The 16,419-nt window shown below is 36.8% G+C and overlaps 1 protein-coding gene across 1 annotated transcript; it reads left to right on the top strand.

Annotated features, from left to right (window-relative positions):
- The first annotated feature begins 10,589 nt into the window (after nucleotides 1-10,589).
- Nucleotides 10,590-15,798, top strand: LOC121298295 (thyrotropin-releasing hormone receptor-like). Its single transcript, XM_041225344.1, has 3 exons — nucleotides 10,590-10,698; nucleotides 11,029-11,911; nucleotides 14,877-15,798. The coding sequence occupies exons 2-3, from the start codon at nucleotides 11,114-11,116 to the stop codon at nucleotides 15,291-15,293; spliced, it is 1,215 nt and encodes a 404-aa protein (XP_041081278.1). The 5' UTR covers nucleotides 10,590-10,698; nucleotides 11,029-11,113; the 3' UTR covers nucleotides 15,294-15,798.
- Nucleotides 15,799-16,419: the final 621 nt, after the last annotated feature.

The raw sequence follows: 16,419 nt of genomic DNA on the forward strand, positions 1-16,419 counted from the left end.
ATAACGGGCAAGAGATGTCAGTTTTGAGTCTGACCAGATTAGAGATCACTAGAAACGTAGGTTCGTAACAGGGTTAAGAATGCCCTGTTTACATTTATTTTACACTTGTTATGTTATTATTACTGTTTTCATAATTTTATTTATTTATTTGATCAGTGCACGTTTTATGTTGTCTGCTACTTTATGATTGATTTGTATACTGTTATGTTGGTTTCTCCACTCGGTTTCCTTGTTTTGTCTTATAGGGCACAGACTAATTGAATCATTGATACATTTACGCAGCTGAATATAAATAGCACACATCTCTTGCAAAATAAATGATCATCCTGGGGTTTGTGACTGTTTATCTGTCTGTCTGTCTGTTTGTGCAGGAGTGGGAATGCAGTATTTGAAGTTTGGAATGGCAAGAGAGTATGAAATCTGATTTTTACAATAAACAAACTTCTACTGAATTTTTCTGTGTGATTTTCTTGGCTACCTTTTTCGTGCAATTTCAGATCTATTGTCTGATAATTTGTTTTGTGCCTTATCACACTGAACTGGTGTAGTTGGTCTACAATTTGTTATATTTTAGACTTTAAGGCATTGTGCTATTTCTGTACACCACAGGCAGGGGAGGTGTTACAAGTTCAATGGATCTCATGATTACTCTCATGGCACAATGCAGTAATCAGGCAGACAAACACGCATTTTCTGCTACGGCACTGTTCAGTGTTTAACAGATCTTGAATGATATAATGATGATTTATATTTCATAATTCCTTTGTCACGTAGACCATGCTGGTTTTCCCATTGTCTGCAGTTCTGAAAATCTATGTACCCTGATAAATATAATTAATCACATAACACATACTGTTCACTGTTCCTGCTGCATATATTCTAGAAATCATACTGTTTGACTGCATAATACAATATTAATTATGTTTATTTATTTTTTGTTTATCATACCCCAGGTACACAAAGCGACAAAATAAATGATCTTACCCAAAAGCACAGCAAAGTGAAATACAAAAGAGTAAAAGCATGATCAATTTTAGCTAAGCACTGTGAAGCCAAGAAAGATATGGCAAAGTATATTAAACATGATAAACCATGATAAACTATAGCTAATAGATTCTACAACTGTAATGAAAGCAACATAACTGTGCAGATTAACTAGATTTAAAGGAAATCGCTGTGTTAGCTAGAATTCCATTTTGACATCATTACGCTCTGGCACTCAAAGAGTAACTTATGAAAAGCAGAGCACTTCTGTAAGAGCATTTATTCACCAAGGGAATATTATGTTTAGAGTGTAGTGAAGATACTACGTTACTTGGCATCTTAAAATGATGTTCCTTGATGCAGTTCCTAAGGAAAGATCGTCCTTGTTGTTTTGTCCCTGAAGAGCAGTCCCAGGCAGGAGTAAATGCTAGTAAGATGGCACTGGATTTGGATTGTGAGCTGGGGACACCAAATTACAGATGCGCATTTTTTTGAGAATAATTGTGTGTGTGTGGGAGGGGCAGAGGGCGGTAACTTAGGGCAGGTTAGTTGAGCATGTGTAAAGATAGCAGGGACTATGTTAATGACTAATGACCCATTTTAAAAATGCTAGTTTTGAGATGAAATACAAAGGCATGTATGTCTATGTGAAAACAGGTTTTTGTATTCACATGTATCATTCTCTTGAACATTGTAGGCAGCATAGTACATCTGTTTAATAAGGACACTGCCTTACAGTTTATATTTCTTCTGAAGCAGCCTTTTGGTGTTAAAAAGCAGAAATACTGGCTGAAATCTTGTTTTACCATCACTATATATTATCCAAGATTCATGCATTCAGTACATTAAATCAGTTTCCTATGAACCACATTTCTGCATAAGCTAGATTTGCTCTGGCCTGTCAAGCTACACGTTGCTATCTCTATAATTGTAATGATGTGTTACTTATTGATTTAACACTGATGGTATCTCAATAATAATTGAAGATGGCATTAATGATTTGATGGCACTGTATCATCAACCTACTACCAAATTTATCAGCAGTAATTAGATTACATGCTATGCTTTCTCTGAAAGACTCAAAACAGCATTGCCACTTTATTGGTGCAGCACATCTGAATGAAATCACTGTAATAAAAGAGGGTGCAGCTGATAATATGTGTTTGTGTGCAGAAATGGCGGGCCATATTTTCAAAGCGGTTATCTTGTCCTTTATTACTTGATGTTACGGAAGTCTATAACTGACTGTGTCCATGAATAAAAAAATAGAATAAAAATGGTCGTTTGATCTTTTTTATTTATTTATTTTTTTACTTAGCTTTTATTTTATTACATCTCAAGTTGCAAGATTAGGTTAGGCAGGCTGCTATGTACTTTTGCACAAGTACCATTCCGAGCTACTCCACTTGTTACAGAACACAGCAAGTAAATCTTTGCATAACAATTAGAATCTAAAAGGAATCCTGTAAACAAAGGTACAGTATTGTTTCCAGTTATTGTTCTTCGGGTTGCCATGGAGATGATGGGTTTGGATTATGCTCAGCTCAGTACTACCTTATATTTAAGTCCTGCATAAATCACCCAACCAATCCTGTCACTGTATTGACTTACAAGTAGTGCTGGGACAAATATCCGATTATTCAAACATTTTTTAATCTATGTTTTATTTATTTTTTTTGCAGTGATTGGGGAGCCCAAAAGGTGCCTCACTTATGTTGGTTTTTATAGACAGTAGCGACCAGAAAACTACATCTACAAATTCAGGACTTTACCCTTGCTTGACTCTCAATAGGGCATCCAAATATCCATGTTTCATCTATCTGAATTTGTTATTTTGTAACCTTTGTCAGCTCTAAATCTCTTCTTAGATATGTAGGACCGTTATTCTCTATTTCTCAGAGGTCCAAGACCATGTATATATATATATATCTATATCATATATATATATTATATATATATATATATATATATATATATATATATATATATATATATATATATATATATATAAAAAGGAAAAGGAAATGTAAAGCAGTAGTGGTAAAGGATATACACTTTTGTCGCACCTGGCGCCTTGTCCATAATCCAAAGAAAATCCATTTGCTAATCCCCCACCAAAACACGACTCTTGAAGTAGCCATCTAATGTTGCTTTCAATGATGCCCCCTGGACACAGTTGTTCTATGGGTGATACTTCTTGGGTTTTAGTCCAATGTCTTTTATCCCCAGCAGAGTTGTAAGTAAAATGCCTGTTAACTTGTAATGATAACCTAATATCAGTTTTCTGCTTCAGTAGAAATGTAAAAGAAAAACATATTATAAGACATTGCTTCACTGAGAGAAGCTTTTTTTATTGAAATTGTGAATATCTATTAAATGTGAGATCAAATCCAAAATGTTTGGAAAATGGTTGTCTTGTAAAAACTTCAAATCCCACAATTTCGGAGTCACCTTGCTTAAAATAATTATCAGTTATATAAATGATTTAAAGAAAATGAAATTGTGGGTTGTCAAGTTATTATCAGTGATAATAAGCATGTGAGCTGTTCAGTAATCTTTTTTACGACTGTACATGTACTAACGTTGTAAAGTTTCTAAGTTTTGGCATACGTTACACACAGAATTAATATGTGCTGGTGTAACGGGCTGTGTTGTGATGATACACTGCAGTTACAGATTCTGTCTGGCTCTTTTGCATTGTGGTTAAGTTGCTCACTTGCGGTGCGCAGGGTTGCCAGTTCATGGCCAGACTCCTCCCTGCTACATTGACAGTGTATGTTCTGTACGCTACAAAGATTGCTTTATACTTGTCTCCTTTTTTTACTTTTTTTCAGGGGTTCGGGAAATTCTGTAACAAATATCTGGAACATCAGGAAAATTATACAACAGGATTTGCCACAGTTTATGTCTCTTCTGAACAGCTGATCTGACAACACATTGTGATTGAGTGGGGCGGAGATACTAGTATCCAAAATCAACAATAGGAAAGCATCCACACCTGCTTCATTTGTTGTGATTTTCCTTAACTTAGATATTCCTGACCCAGCTGTTGCACAATCAACCTTTAGACTCAACATAAATAAGTACTCTAAACAGTGAGTCCTGGATGTTCTCGGAAATTCTAAAATAGCACATTGATGATGGGCTCAAAGAGTCCTTGAAAACCTTTAAAGAGACATTTTTATCAAGATCCTAATGGACAACCATTTCATAAACACCCACCAATGTATTTCTGATAAACAACCATTGTGCAATGTGGTATGCCTCTGTATTTGCCTAGAAATTACTTTATGAATATGCATTAGAAAAAGCTGGCAAGTAAATGATTGTTTTTCCTGGTTGTTTTCTCCTGATGGGTCTCAGAGGATAGTATCAGCTCTTGTTCTCCCCAGAGCAGTGAAGTGAAGACTATTTAAATAGTATATGAAGATAGCGGGTGACAAACCTCATTATAATACAATAAGAAAATACAGTCTAATAAACAGCTACTTTCTGTTTGAAATGAAAACGGTGTTGCAGTGAGACTGGTGGTATATCAAATTCTCTGAAATCACTGCCAGCACATACTCTCCTTTAAAAAAAATACATAAAAATACAGCCTGCTAAACATGTTTAGTACATCAAAGTGTTATCCTGTAAAGCATGGATGACCACACAGTACAGAACAAAATTAGACTTGATTTAGTGGTGGCATTAGTGTTCATTAGTGCTTTTTTTTTCCTTTCAGTGTACAGTACAATGGGCATCAAGTAGTATTGGTTTTAAAAGTTCACAACACCACTTATTGGATCTCGTAATACTATAACTAAGAGCCAAGAAAAACCTGTGCATTCATTATCTTAGATACATTTTGTTCCATAATAATGAGATGAGAACTAATTACTGCCTCTAGTCAATATCCTTGTAAAGCAGTACAGTTTTAGTTCCACTAAATCGCTGGAGTGGAAGCAGTGGTAAAGGCATATTCTGTGCTGCAGATGTTGGTTCAATGTTAAATGGCTTTTACAATGTCTTCATTTTTTAAAGATGAATATGGTACATTAAAAATCGCAAGCACAATCCCTTGTTACATTCAAAGAATGTTACGATAACCTGATGTGCTGTAGCTTTGCTTTTTCATCACAGTATACATACATTCAGCTTGATCATGTCTGTCCTGTATTAGTTAATGCAGAAGTAAAACAAATCCATTTTCTATAAAAAAACAAAACCAAGACACGTTCGAAATATTGATAATACTTCCCAAGAACTCTATAGAGCTTGTATTTCAAAATCAACTACAAGCCTTCATCGAGAGGGCACTATTGGTATTAGAATTTATTTATTTATTTTGTCATGTACCCTTCTTCTGGAAAATGTAAGTAGTGAGGCACATTAGTGTAAACTTCATATTACATTTTAATGTATGTTTATTTGGAGTTAATGTTATTTATTTTGTTTTGCTGCCATTCCCTAAGAGATCTATCTTCATAATGGAATATTTGACCTGTTGTGGTAAAGTGCTGTAGATTTGCCACTTTGGGGACCTTCCACACAATACTGTAGGGGAGAAATTCTCTGAAGATTTTGTTCAACAGGATAATACCTGTAACAGTTTAATTTTTAAGGTGGCACAGTTCGTTGACAGGGTCACAAGCAAAACAAGTCGGTACACAAGGGAGGTTTTCATACAAGCAGAAGTCAATAAATATATATAATAATATTAAAATTAATAAAACTTACTAATAATAAATAAAAAAAAATTAAATAATTTAATTTGAATTAATATAAAAATATTAGAATATCTATATAATATAATAAAATAATACTAATAAAATATAAAAATATAAAATAACAATTTAATATACTAAAATTACATAATATAAAATATAAAATATATAAAATTAAAATATAAAAAATACAATCAATAAAATATATATAAATAATAAAAAATAATAAATCAATGTTAATATAAATAATAAAATAATTCCACTCTCCTTTCTTTGTTGTCAGTCAGGAACAATTTCACTCACAGTTCACCAATACACAATACTCCCAGGTCTCACTCCTCAAACTTCCCAGGCCTTAGAAATCACACAGACAAAACCCAACACCTGCTTTATATAACTGTCTGCCTAATCCCAGGCAGCTGTCCCTCATTAAATTAGAGCCAGATTATTCCACTACTGGCTCTATTCCAACCCTATGGCATTCTGGGGGATGTAGTCCTGCAGCAAACCCCTACTCTGCCACAATGTATACAGTACGTATTTAAATAAACACAGCTTGAAAATATCATCAACTAATACTCTACACTATACAGTTAAGGTACTGATTTCCATTACATGAGAGTAGATGTTGAACTTCATGCTGATTTGAACTTGGCTCTCTCCAAGATAAACACCAACTAAGACGTAGCTTTGCAGTAAATTAGTATGATCCATTTGAATCTTCATACATTTGCGTTGTTTTCCATCTGATGATGTAGATATCCTTCTGTCTGTTGTTGATTCCTGAAGTGTATTGCTGGCTCCAGGGATCAGCTCATTTTGCCTCCCCAGCGCATCAGCACACACAACGGCGGAGATGCTAGCTCTGGGGATCAACCGAGTGTGGTTTCCCCAGCGCATCAGCATGACAACCGTCTGGATTGAGCTAAGTAGGGTACATCTCTGGGGTATTCAAGTGGGCACCTTCCATCCTCTGTGTTTCGTTGACTAGCCCACAACACCTCAAGAGGGCTCAACAGTGATTTTGGCGTCCCAGCATCACCCCCCTCCATCCCCCACTCAGCTCAGTCCAGCTTACTTGCCTGTATATCAGCTTTGTTTTCTTTTTATTGTGCTTGAGATCCCCATGCAGAATCTTTCCGTCTCAACCATAGCCAGTTGCTGCTCCTTTCTGCTGCTTCAGATAAGTTCTTTACTGTGTGATGCAACTCTTGGCCACTGAACCCGACTTCTCTGAGAAACCGGGTTGTAGAGTGTGCCATAAATCCTCGACAACCCACCTTCACTGGGTAAACTCGGACTCTCCAGCCTCGTTATTCCACTTCAGCAGCTAGTTGAGCATACCGAAGTTTCTTCCGCTCATACACCTCATCCACAGCATATTCCCATGGCACTGTTATATCTACCAGATGAACAAGGCGTGCTGATCCAGACCACAAGACAATGTCTGGTTGAAGGTTAGTGGTGGCAATCTCAGGTGGAAAAATAAGCCGTTGACCAACATCTGCCAGCATCTTCCAGTCTCTAGCAGCTTCCAGTTGTCCTGAGCGAGGCTTGATTTTAACACCTTTTCTTGGTGGTTGCTCTCCTGGATGGAGGAATATTGTCTTTTGTGTGTAATGCTTTGATGGAACTGGTGGCAACTTATTGGTCAGGTTACGCTTGTCTTCCAATGCTAAGGCCAAACATCGCAGCATCTGGTCATAGCGCCAAGTAAAGGTCCTTGGCTAAGACACACCTTACATCCTGTCAAAATGTGTCTTAATGTTGCAGGTAATGAACACAAAGGATGTGAGCGATCCTCACCCACCCAGAGGTTTAGGATCTGTTTTGATGGGAGAACATCATATGCTGATCTGATGAGGAAACTGATCCTGCTCTGTTCCATTGTCCATAGGTCTTGCCAGCCAATCTTGTTCTACACTTTCCCATCTCATCTATTTTCCCTGCTTGGCCTGGGAAATGGCCATTACACACCTGATCCTCTCCTCCTGCTTTTGCACCTCATTGACTACCAGCTTCCTCTGTTGAGCTAGGGTTGCCTTGTGCCGTGTAGGAGGAGCTAAACTGAGACCAAAACCTCCTTTTCCATGCTGAACTTGCCCCAAAATATCTCAGATTCGAAGGGCAGTCTTAGCATCTTCCACAGCTTTTTTTGCCATCCATTTTCTTCCAGTTTTCAACACAGGTGCTGCCTCCCTTATACATTTGTCAAGTGAATCTACTAATGTAATTTCCAGTCAGACTTTGGCACACTTAAACTCCTTGGTTAGAACAGAGATTGGTAGCTGCAGTATTCCTTTACTATAAAGTCCCACTCTGCTGAGGCAGCGTGGAACTGCCAACCATTTCCTGACGTATGAACTGATTAAAGCTTCCAGCTTCTCAATTGCTGTCAAGGAAACCTCGTACACAGTCAGTGGCCACAGCAGTCTTGGCAGTAGACCAAACTGAAAGCAACAGAGTTTCAGTTCGCCTGGTAAAGCGCTGCTGTCTATGCTCTTCAACCCTTCCACTGCTTGTTGTCTAACTTCTCCCACACAAACAGTGTCCTTTAGATTCCCGTCTTACCATCTCCCTAGACTTTTCACTGGCTTCTCGGACACTGTTGGTATTGCCTCACCATTAATGTAGAGCCTTTTATCTACTACTTTACCTTTAATTATAGAGATGCTCCTTGGTTTAGTGGGCTTGAATTGCATTCGTGCCCATTCAATGTTATTTGTTAATTTGCCCAATAACTGATTAGTGCAGGCTACTGTTGTAGTCATTGTTGGCATGTCATCCATGTATGCTCGAATTGGTGGTAGTCACATTCCAGAAGCTCTCCTCCCACTACCCATTCTGATGCCCTTATAATTACTTCCATTGCCATGGTAAAAGCCAGTGGAGAAATGGTACATCCTGACATTATTCCAACTTCTAGGCATTGCCATGTAGTGCTGAATTCTGAAGTTGAAAAACTAAATTGTAAATCTTCAAAGTAGGCTTTCACTAATTTTGTTATTGTCATTGGTATGCTGAAAAAAAATCAAATGCTGCTCAAAGAAGTTCATGTGGCACTGAACCATATGCATTAGTCAAATCCAGGAATGTCACATGGAGCTCCTTCCTCTCCTTTTTTGCTGATTAAATTTGTTGCCAAGCATCCTGGGAAACCTGGAACGCCTGCTTTTTGTACTGAAGGGTCAATGGAGCAGTTCTTTAATAGGTAGGTAGACAATCTCTTAGCAATAATGCTGAAGAAAATCTTGCCTTCTACGTTTAATAGGGAAATAGGGCGAAACTGATCGATGCTTGTAGAATCCTTTTCTTTTGGTATAAAGACTCCACTTGCTCGGCCCCATGCTCTTGGTACAATCTATTTTTCCCATGTCACTTTCATCAATTTTTACAGGATTCGAAGAACTCCAGAAGCACACTTGTACACTTTATACGGAACTCCATTAGGCCCTGGAGATGATGATGCCCTTGTTTTTTTCACGGCTTGCTCTACTTCTTTCCACTTAGGTGCACAGTCCTCCATTTGGTATTCGGGTGGATTGATAGGTGGGATATCTGAAGGAATTGACATAGGCTCATGCCTTTTTGATTCTTTATGTGTTTCCTCCAAATATCTCTCCAGCTCAAACTTAGATGATTTTAGTGTGCCATTTTTCTTGCTGGTGAATATCTTCAGCCAGATGATTCCATTGCTGGCTCTACTCCAACCCTATGGCATTCTGGGGGGTGTAATCCTGCAGCAAAGTACTGATTTCCATTACATGAGAGTAGATGTTGAACTTCATGCTGATTTGAACTCGGCTCTCGCCAAGATAAGCACCAGCTAAGACATAGCTTTGCAGTAAACTAGTGTGATCCATCTGCATCTCCATACATTTGCATTGTTTTCCATCTGATGATGTAGATATCCTTCTGTCTTGTGTTGATTGCTGAAGTGTAATGCTGGCTCCAGGGATCAGCTCATTTTGCCTCCCCAGCACATCAGCACACACAGCGGCTGTGATGCTGGCTCCAGGGATCAACCTAGTGTATTTTAAAGCTTTAAATTACTGGACGCTAAGAATGTCTTGTTTATTTAGCAGGTGTGGGGAAGGCAGATGGACTTTTATCTTCCTCGTACACATAGACACAGACACAGTCAGTCACTGCCCTGATAATGCTGTATGTATAAATCTCAACCCTGCCCTATAGGGACTGCAGCCTATTATTTTCAGTGGAATCACCTGGAGTTATGGTTGTGAAACTGCTGGTGTCTGCAAGGAATACAGGCTGATCACTGAGATCTCATCACAGATGCTGATGGAAATTAATGTATATTTTTAAACACCACACACACACATTTCCAGGATTTTTCTGTAAACCAATACTGACATCATTAATAAACTACAAGTCATCAATCAGTTATTCTGTTATTAATCAAATATTCGTCAAAGGTCAAATTGATTGAAACTCTGAACATTAATTTGGAATCAGGCTCCTATAGCAAGTGATTTATGTGTGTCTTGGGGTACTCTTATAATGTACCCCAAATCAACTTAAATGTTTTATTTGAAACAACTTTTTGTACTATGCATCAGTGCAGTAAATATCTAAATCCTAAACCTCTTTAATAAATGCATACAAAGTGATGAAACTAGATGAACGTATTATCCATGCTATCCTAAAAATAAATAAATAAATACATAAATAAATTTACCTTATTAACCAATTAACATATAGGCAGGAGAATGCTGCTGGTAATCAGATCATTAGCTATTCCAGTGGATAGAGGCTATATCATTGCCATTTAAAGGGCAGTCTCTAGGACCATGAATGTGTTGCAGACTCCGACCCTTGAAATGCAGTTGGGCTGTTGAACATATCTTTTGAGTCTCACTGACATTGAACAAGCATCAAACAGGCACAGGGAAGAGCTTGTACCTCATGCACTTGTTTTCACTGAAGAGGCTGTTATTATTTTACTATGATTGCTATGAGAGATTAGACACCTGAACTGCCTGTGGTAAGTATGGAGCTCATATTTACTTTTCCAAATTACAGCAGTTTGGAGAATTTCACCACTAATAACAAATCATTATTTTATTCTGACAAAAAAAAAAAAAAAAAAAAAATATTTAAATGTGATTATTAATTTCTTTGATCAAACTATCGTGTTTCAGTTTTTATAGAAGTGCTTGTAAATCACTGGTGGGACTCAAATAAAAAGTGTATAAACAAGTAAATGGGCTTCAATCTTGATGAATAATTGTGATTTAATAAAGAATAACATCTTAAATTTAATTTCAATAATAATCTTTCATAAAATTTAACAATTACATTTTTTTTTCTACAGAACTGTTTTCAACACATCTAAAAAAACAAATTACTCCTTAACCAGATTTCTTACCCGACAAACACATTTCAGTAAAAGAGTGAAAATGGAGAACAGCACTGTAGCCCAAGGGATGGATTTAAACTCCACCCTAAGTTTAGCACTGAAGAAGATGCCCCAGGACTCTATAGAAGTCCAGGTTGTCACTATTCTCCTGGCTCTGTTAATATGTGGGGTTGGCATAGCTGGTAACATCATGGTAGTCTTGGTAGTTCTCAGAACCAAGCATATGATGACCCCAACAAACTGCTACCTGGTCAGCTTAGCTATAGCTGACCTTATTGTCCTTTTGGCTGCAGGACTTCCAAATATTTCTGAGGTGGTCGCCTCTTGGATTTACGGCTATACTGGTTGCCTCTGCATTACATACCTACAATACCTGGGCATTAACGTCTCTTCGTGTTCAATAACAGCTTTCACTATCGAGAGATACATAGCGATCTGCCACTCCATCAAAGCCCAGTTTATCTGCACTGTCTCCAGGGCCAAGAAGATTATAGCATGTGTGTGGATTTTCACCTCTGTCTATTGTATTATGTGGTTCTTCTTGGTGGACACCAACGAGACCATCTATTCTGACGGTGTGGTGGTCAAATGCGGCTACCGTGTCTCAAGGAACCTCTACATGCCCATCTATTTCCTGGACTTCACTTTGTTCTATGTTATACCACTCATCGTAGCAACTGTGCTGTATGGTTTGATAGCCAGGATTTTGTTCATGAACCCCCTACCAGCTAACCCTCATGATAGAGTGGGCATGGATTCGATTCACCAAGGAAGATCTCAAAACACCATGAAGCTCTCCTGCAAACCAAACAAGGGTGCCATGTCTTCAAGAAAGCAGGTACAGCATCTTTACAATCTGTATTTTCTTGTACTATTTGGACTGTTGGTTTGCTTTAAATGTACGTTTTAAACTACTCATATATTGATTCATGGCCATTAAACCTACAATGCGCTATGTGTTCTAATTCAATTAAATGATATATTGTTTGACCTTTGGGAAGTGAATATTACACGTATGTTTTTAGAAATCCCATGACAAAAGTTATAATTTGTTTCAAGACTGAAGGCTTCAATTTCTGAAGCTCTGTAGCTAAGTTTATTGTTCAGCCATATAGTGGTTAATGAATCCCTTTCCACCGTGCCTGGTCTCAGTGAGATTCTGGATCTCACTGTTATGTTTTCATGTAATATTTTGAACATCACAGAAAAGAGACTTGAAATACATGCTTGTTATATTGATTGAGGGATTTTATTTCTGTCAGCGTGCACAATTTGGAATAAGTGTGAGCTCTGTGAAGAACAATAAATGCCCCTTTCAAATCTCTGTGGTATGAAGCCTGCTGTACATCCTGATTGTGGAAATGTTCATCGAACGACACAACAAAACCGACAAAATGTTTAATACTTATGCCAGTTTGAATGTTTTTTTTTTTTTGTTTGTTTTGTTTTGTTTTTTTTGTTTTAATGTCAGTTTAAAAATCTATTAAAATAGTCTGAATTATAAAATGATTTGAGATTAGCATGCTAGGCTAAGTAGGTAGAAATTCAGACTCATTTAAATAACACCTCTCTAATCTGCATATCTGCAGGGGTTACTTGTCTATTCTAAGCTAATTATAAACCTGCTAATCCCTTGTCTTATTGTGTTGAATGTGCTAAGAACACTTCTTTTGCACATGTTTTTGAGTGCATCATAATCTGGGGGTATATGGAGTCATTTATTATAGCGCCAAATTGATCTTTTTATGGAGGCGCATTTAGTTTAGAGGATTTTTTTCTTTTTTTGTCCTCACGAGTTCTGGTATAGAGCCGATGTGCAAAAAACCCACAGCAGATGCGCAGCGTAGGTGCTAATCAATTTCTATAAATAATACTGAAATATCTCCATTATTAAGGGTTCTGATGTGTGCCAAGTCCATTTGAATTACATTGAAGGTATTCATTTCAACATCTCTAAGGGCCAATAGTTGCAGAAACTCTATACAGTACATTTTAAAAACCTCAAGGTTTGTTTTTTCTGATTGATACTGAAAAGGGAAAAAAGGAAAGTGTATTATTTCTATGTAAAAACAACCCAATTCCTGCACACAAACTACCATATAATTCAGGAAACTATACCTTAAACACACACAGTCTGGTGGTGTAATACTATTTTTAATAACAGTGATATACCATTCATTATTGCCATACATACACCAGAACAACTAGGCTGCCCACTGCAACTGGTACTTAATGGGCAGAGCCACACTGAACTGCATGATCTGTTGCAAGAATGTGTGCTAATGCTAATCTGTATGTTAGCTTTATTAACCGCCTTTATTTTTTTAAACACATTAGCATACTGCAGCATTGTTTGCGTTCAGTGTTAATTATATTGCTACTGGATTTGTTTTCCTGGCGCGTATTTGGGGCCGGCGATTATTTGAGACCGGCGTTTGTATTAGATCACTAGCTTCACCTGCTTCATGCAGTCATTCAGAAGCCGCTAACACACAACCTCGCAGCAACATCGTAAATCAATTTAAACATTCCAGCAACTTTGTTAAAAAGGTTGTGTGTCAGTGGGAACTAAGTAACGGTTTTGTTTTATAACTATGCACTGGTTAACAAGGATAGGGTATGCAAAACGTTGGAAAATGAACAAGCAGAATTATACAAATTAGTATTTAAAAAGTGAATTTTTCAATCAGTTCAATCCGCTAAAAGAAAGCCCTGTAGGTATCAGAACAAAGGCATGTAGGCTACGCTTACAACACAATAATAATAATAATAATAATAATAATAATAATAATAATAATAATAATAATACAAACATCTGAAATGTTTTTAAAAATGAACTATATAAGCAATAAGTATCATTATCAAAAAAATATATATATATGTTTAATCTCAAACTTAGACATTGTTAATGCAACAAAACACGTTAAAATACACCAAGAGGTTTGTATCTGGCCTACTTTCAGCACGCTTAAAATGATCAAAACTTTTAATAACATAATAACTACATTAAACAGATATGCATTACATGTAGGCTTACCTTAAATTACGTTTTCTATTATTATTATTATTATTATTATTATTATTATTATTATTATTATTATTATTATTATTATTATTATTTATTAATCCTGAGAGTCACTTTCATCGCTGTCATTTATTAGCAGTTCATTACGCTCAAGCTCCTCCTCATCTCCCTCAGCTTCAATGGCAATGACAGAGATCCAGCGTTTAATAGAGACCCCCCGTTTATTTACAAAATTTGCCAGCAGACCCAGCGCCTATTGGAGACAGGCGATTATTTGAGACCCGGCAATTACTGGAAGTTTTATGGTATTTTATGTTTGTATAGGTTTGTAGAACTCAGCATTAAAATAATCACAACAAACCAAGATCTGTTATGAGATTCCTTGCCTTCACTGCCAATTACTTGCCGGTTAGCAAAAAAAGATATATGGGTGGGTTGTTCTTTTCAAATGGTATGGTTATTGGTTATATCTGCTTTTAGTTTCTAACAACGGATAGCAGATTAGCATTAGTGGTGAAGCAGGTAAACTGTTATTCAGGCAGTTCTATCTGACTGCTGTTACAAACACCATCAAGGACCTAGGGATTCAAAGAAACATGCTACATCATTTCAGAGCTCTGGTATCTTGTGTTGTCTTCCTATAGCCGATGGTTTCTCGTGTCTTGAACTGCCTACTGCATTGTTACCTTAGATGTTTCAAGATCAATAGTAATCTGGGTCTGTGTTGTTACAGCGGTAGAAGAAACTGAAAGTTTCCTTATTCTAATTTTTCCTGCAGGTAACAAAGATGCTGGCTGTTGTGGTGATCCTGTTCGCTCTCCTGTGGATGCCCTACCGCACTCTGGTGGTGGTCAACTCTTTTATGGACCCTGCTTATCTCAATACCTGGTTCCTGCTCTTCTGTAGGATGTGTGTTTACACAAACAGTGCCATCAATCCCATCATCTACAATCTGATGTCCCAGAAGTTTCGGGCTGCTTTCAAGAAACTGTGTAAGTGTAAGCAGCAGAGGCCCGAGAAGGAAACCAAATACAACGTGCCTGTGTATTACAGCGTCATGAAGGACTCCTCCCACGAAAGCCCTGACCACGATGTCACAGAGCAGGAGGATATGAATGGCTTTCCAATGCCAAGCAAGAAAGTCAACTTTACTGAGAAATGCAATGACACGGACACAACATTTAGCGTGGCCTGAAATGCTTATTTATGACACTTCATATAAAGCGTTCCCATGAATTCTTAGTGGTTCATGCGTATCGTGGGTCATTTCTCAAAAAGAGGTGTCAGGTTGTTGCTCCTTTGTTTTGTTTTTAATCTCCTGAGCCTTTTCACAAGTATGATAACAAAGGGATTTTACTGCATCTTGAAACTAGATTTTTAAAGGTTAGGGTCACATTTACAAAATATAACCCATTGTGCTATGCCCTATAAAAGTTTACCAGAATAAATGTGCATGTACTTCAACAGCTTTTCCCTCCTTTCCCAATGATTCAAGTAATAATTTTCCATAGTTTACCATAGTTTGCCTTTTTTTTTTCTTTTGTATATTCCTCACCATAACTCTCTGGGCTTTATTATACTTTGCTATGCTTTTCCTATGGTCAACTTTTTCTAAAGTCATTTTTAAAAGCTTCAAATAATCAACACAGGTGGTTAATTTAAGAGCTCCTGTAAATGCTTTGTGAATACAGCCAATTTGTTTTTCCACAGTTTGTTTAAAATTGTACATCATTTGTGAATATAGCTAGTTTTTTTTTTTTTTTTTTTTTTTTTTTTTTAGTTTTTGTTTTTTAATACCTCAGCTTCATGTTGAATATATATTTTAAAAAAGCAAGAATTATTTGAAAACAGCTGAACAGCCCCTCCACCAAGGAAGTCTCTCTCATTGAGGTTAATCAAGCCTGTATGTGGCTTGCTTTCAGGGATTTTATTAGTGGAAAAAACTTTGAAAGACTTCTCCCATTTTTCAATTTGGCTGGGATGTCTGTGCCCTCAATTTTAAGAAAATAGTGAGTTTATATTGTGTATTAATGTTATATCAAATGGACCTAAACTGACATAGTAAAGCAATTACCAATTTTAAGTGCATCTAATTACTGTGTATTTACATAGTAGTTACTTAGTAAATACATGTGTACTAACACATAATTGAAATATTATTATGCACAATTACAATGTACATAATGTGTACATCCTAACCATAACATCCCTAACCCTAACAATTGTGTACTTACATACGTTGTGCAAAAAGATTTACACATTAAGTACATTGTAACAATGCATACTAACACTGTAATTATGTATACGTACCCATGTATTTA

The sequence above is a fragment of the Polyodon spathula genome, chromosome 23, assembly GCF_017654505.1.
Source record: "Polyodon spathula isolate WHYD16114869_AA chromosome 23, ASM1765450v1, whole genome shotgun sequence".
In the NCBI taxonomy this organism is placed as follows: domain Eukaryota; kingdom Metazoa; phylum Chordata; class Actinopteri; order Acipenseriformes; family Polyodontidae; genus Polyodon; species Polyodon spathula.

Coding starts and splice junctions, on each gene's coding strand:
- LOC121298295 (XM_041225344.1), top strand. CDS start 11,114: ATGGAGAACAGCACTGTAGCCCAAGGGATGGATTTAAACTCCACCCTA. Junction 11,912..14,876: donor CCATGTCTTCAAGAAAGCAG/GTACAGCATCTT, acceptor TTTTTCCTGCAG/GTAACAAAGATGCTGGCTGT.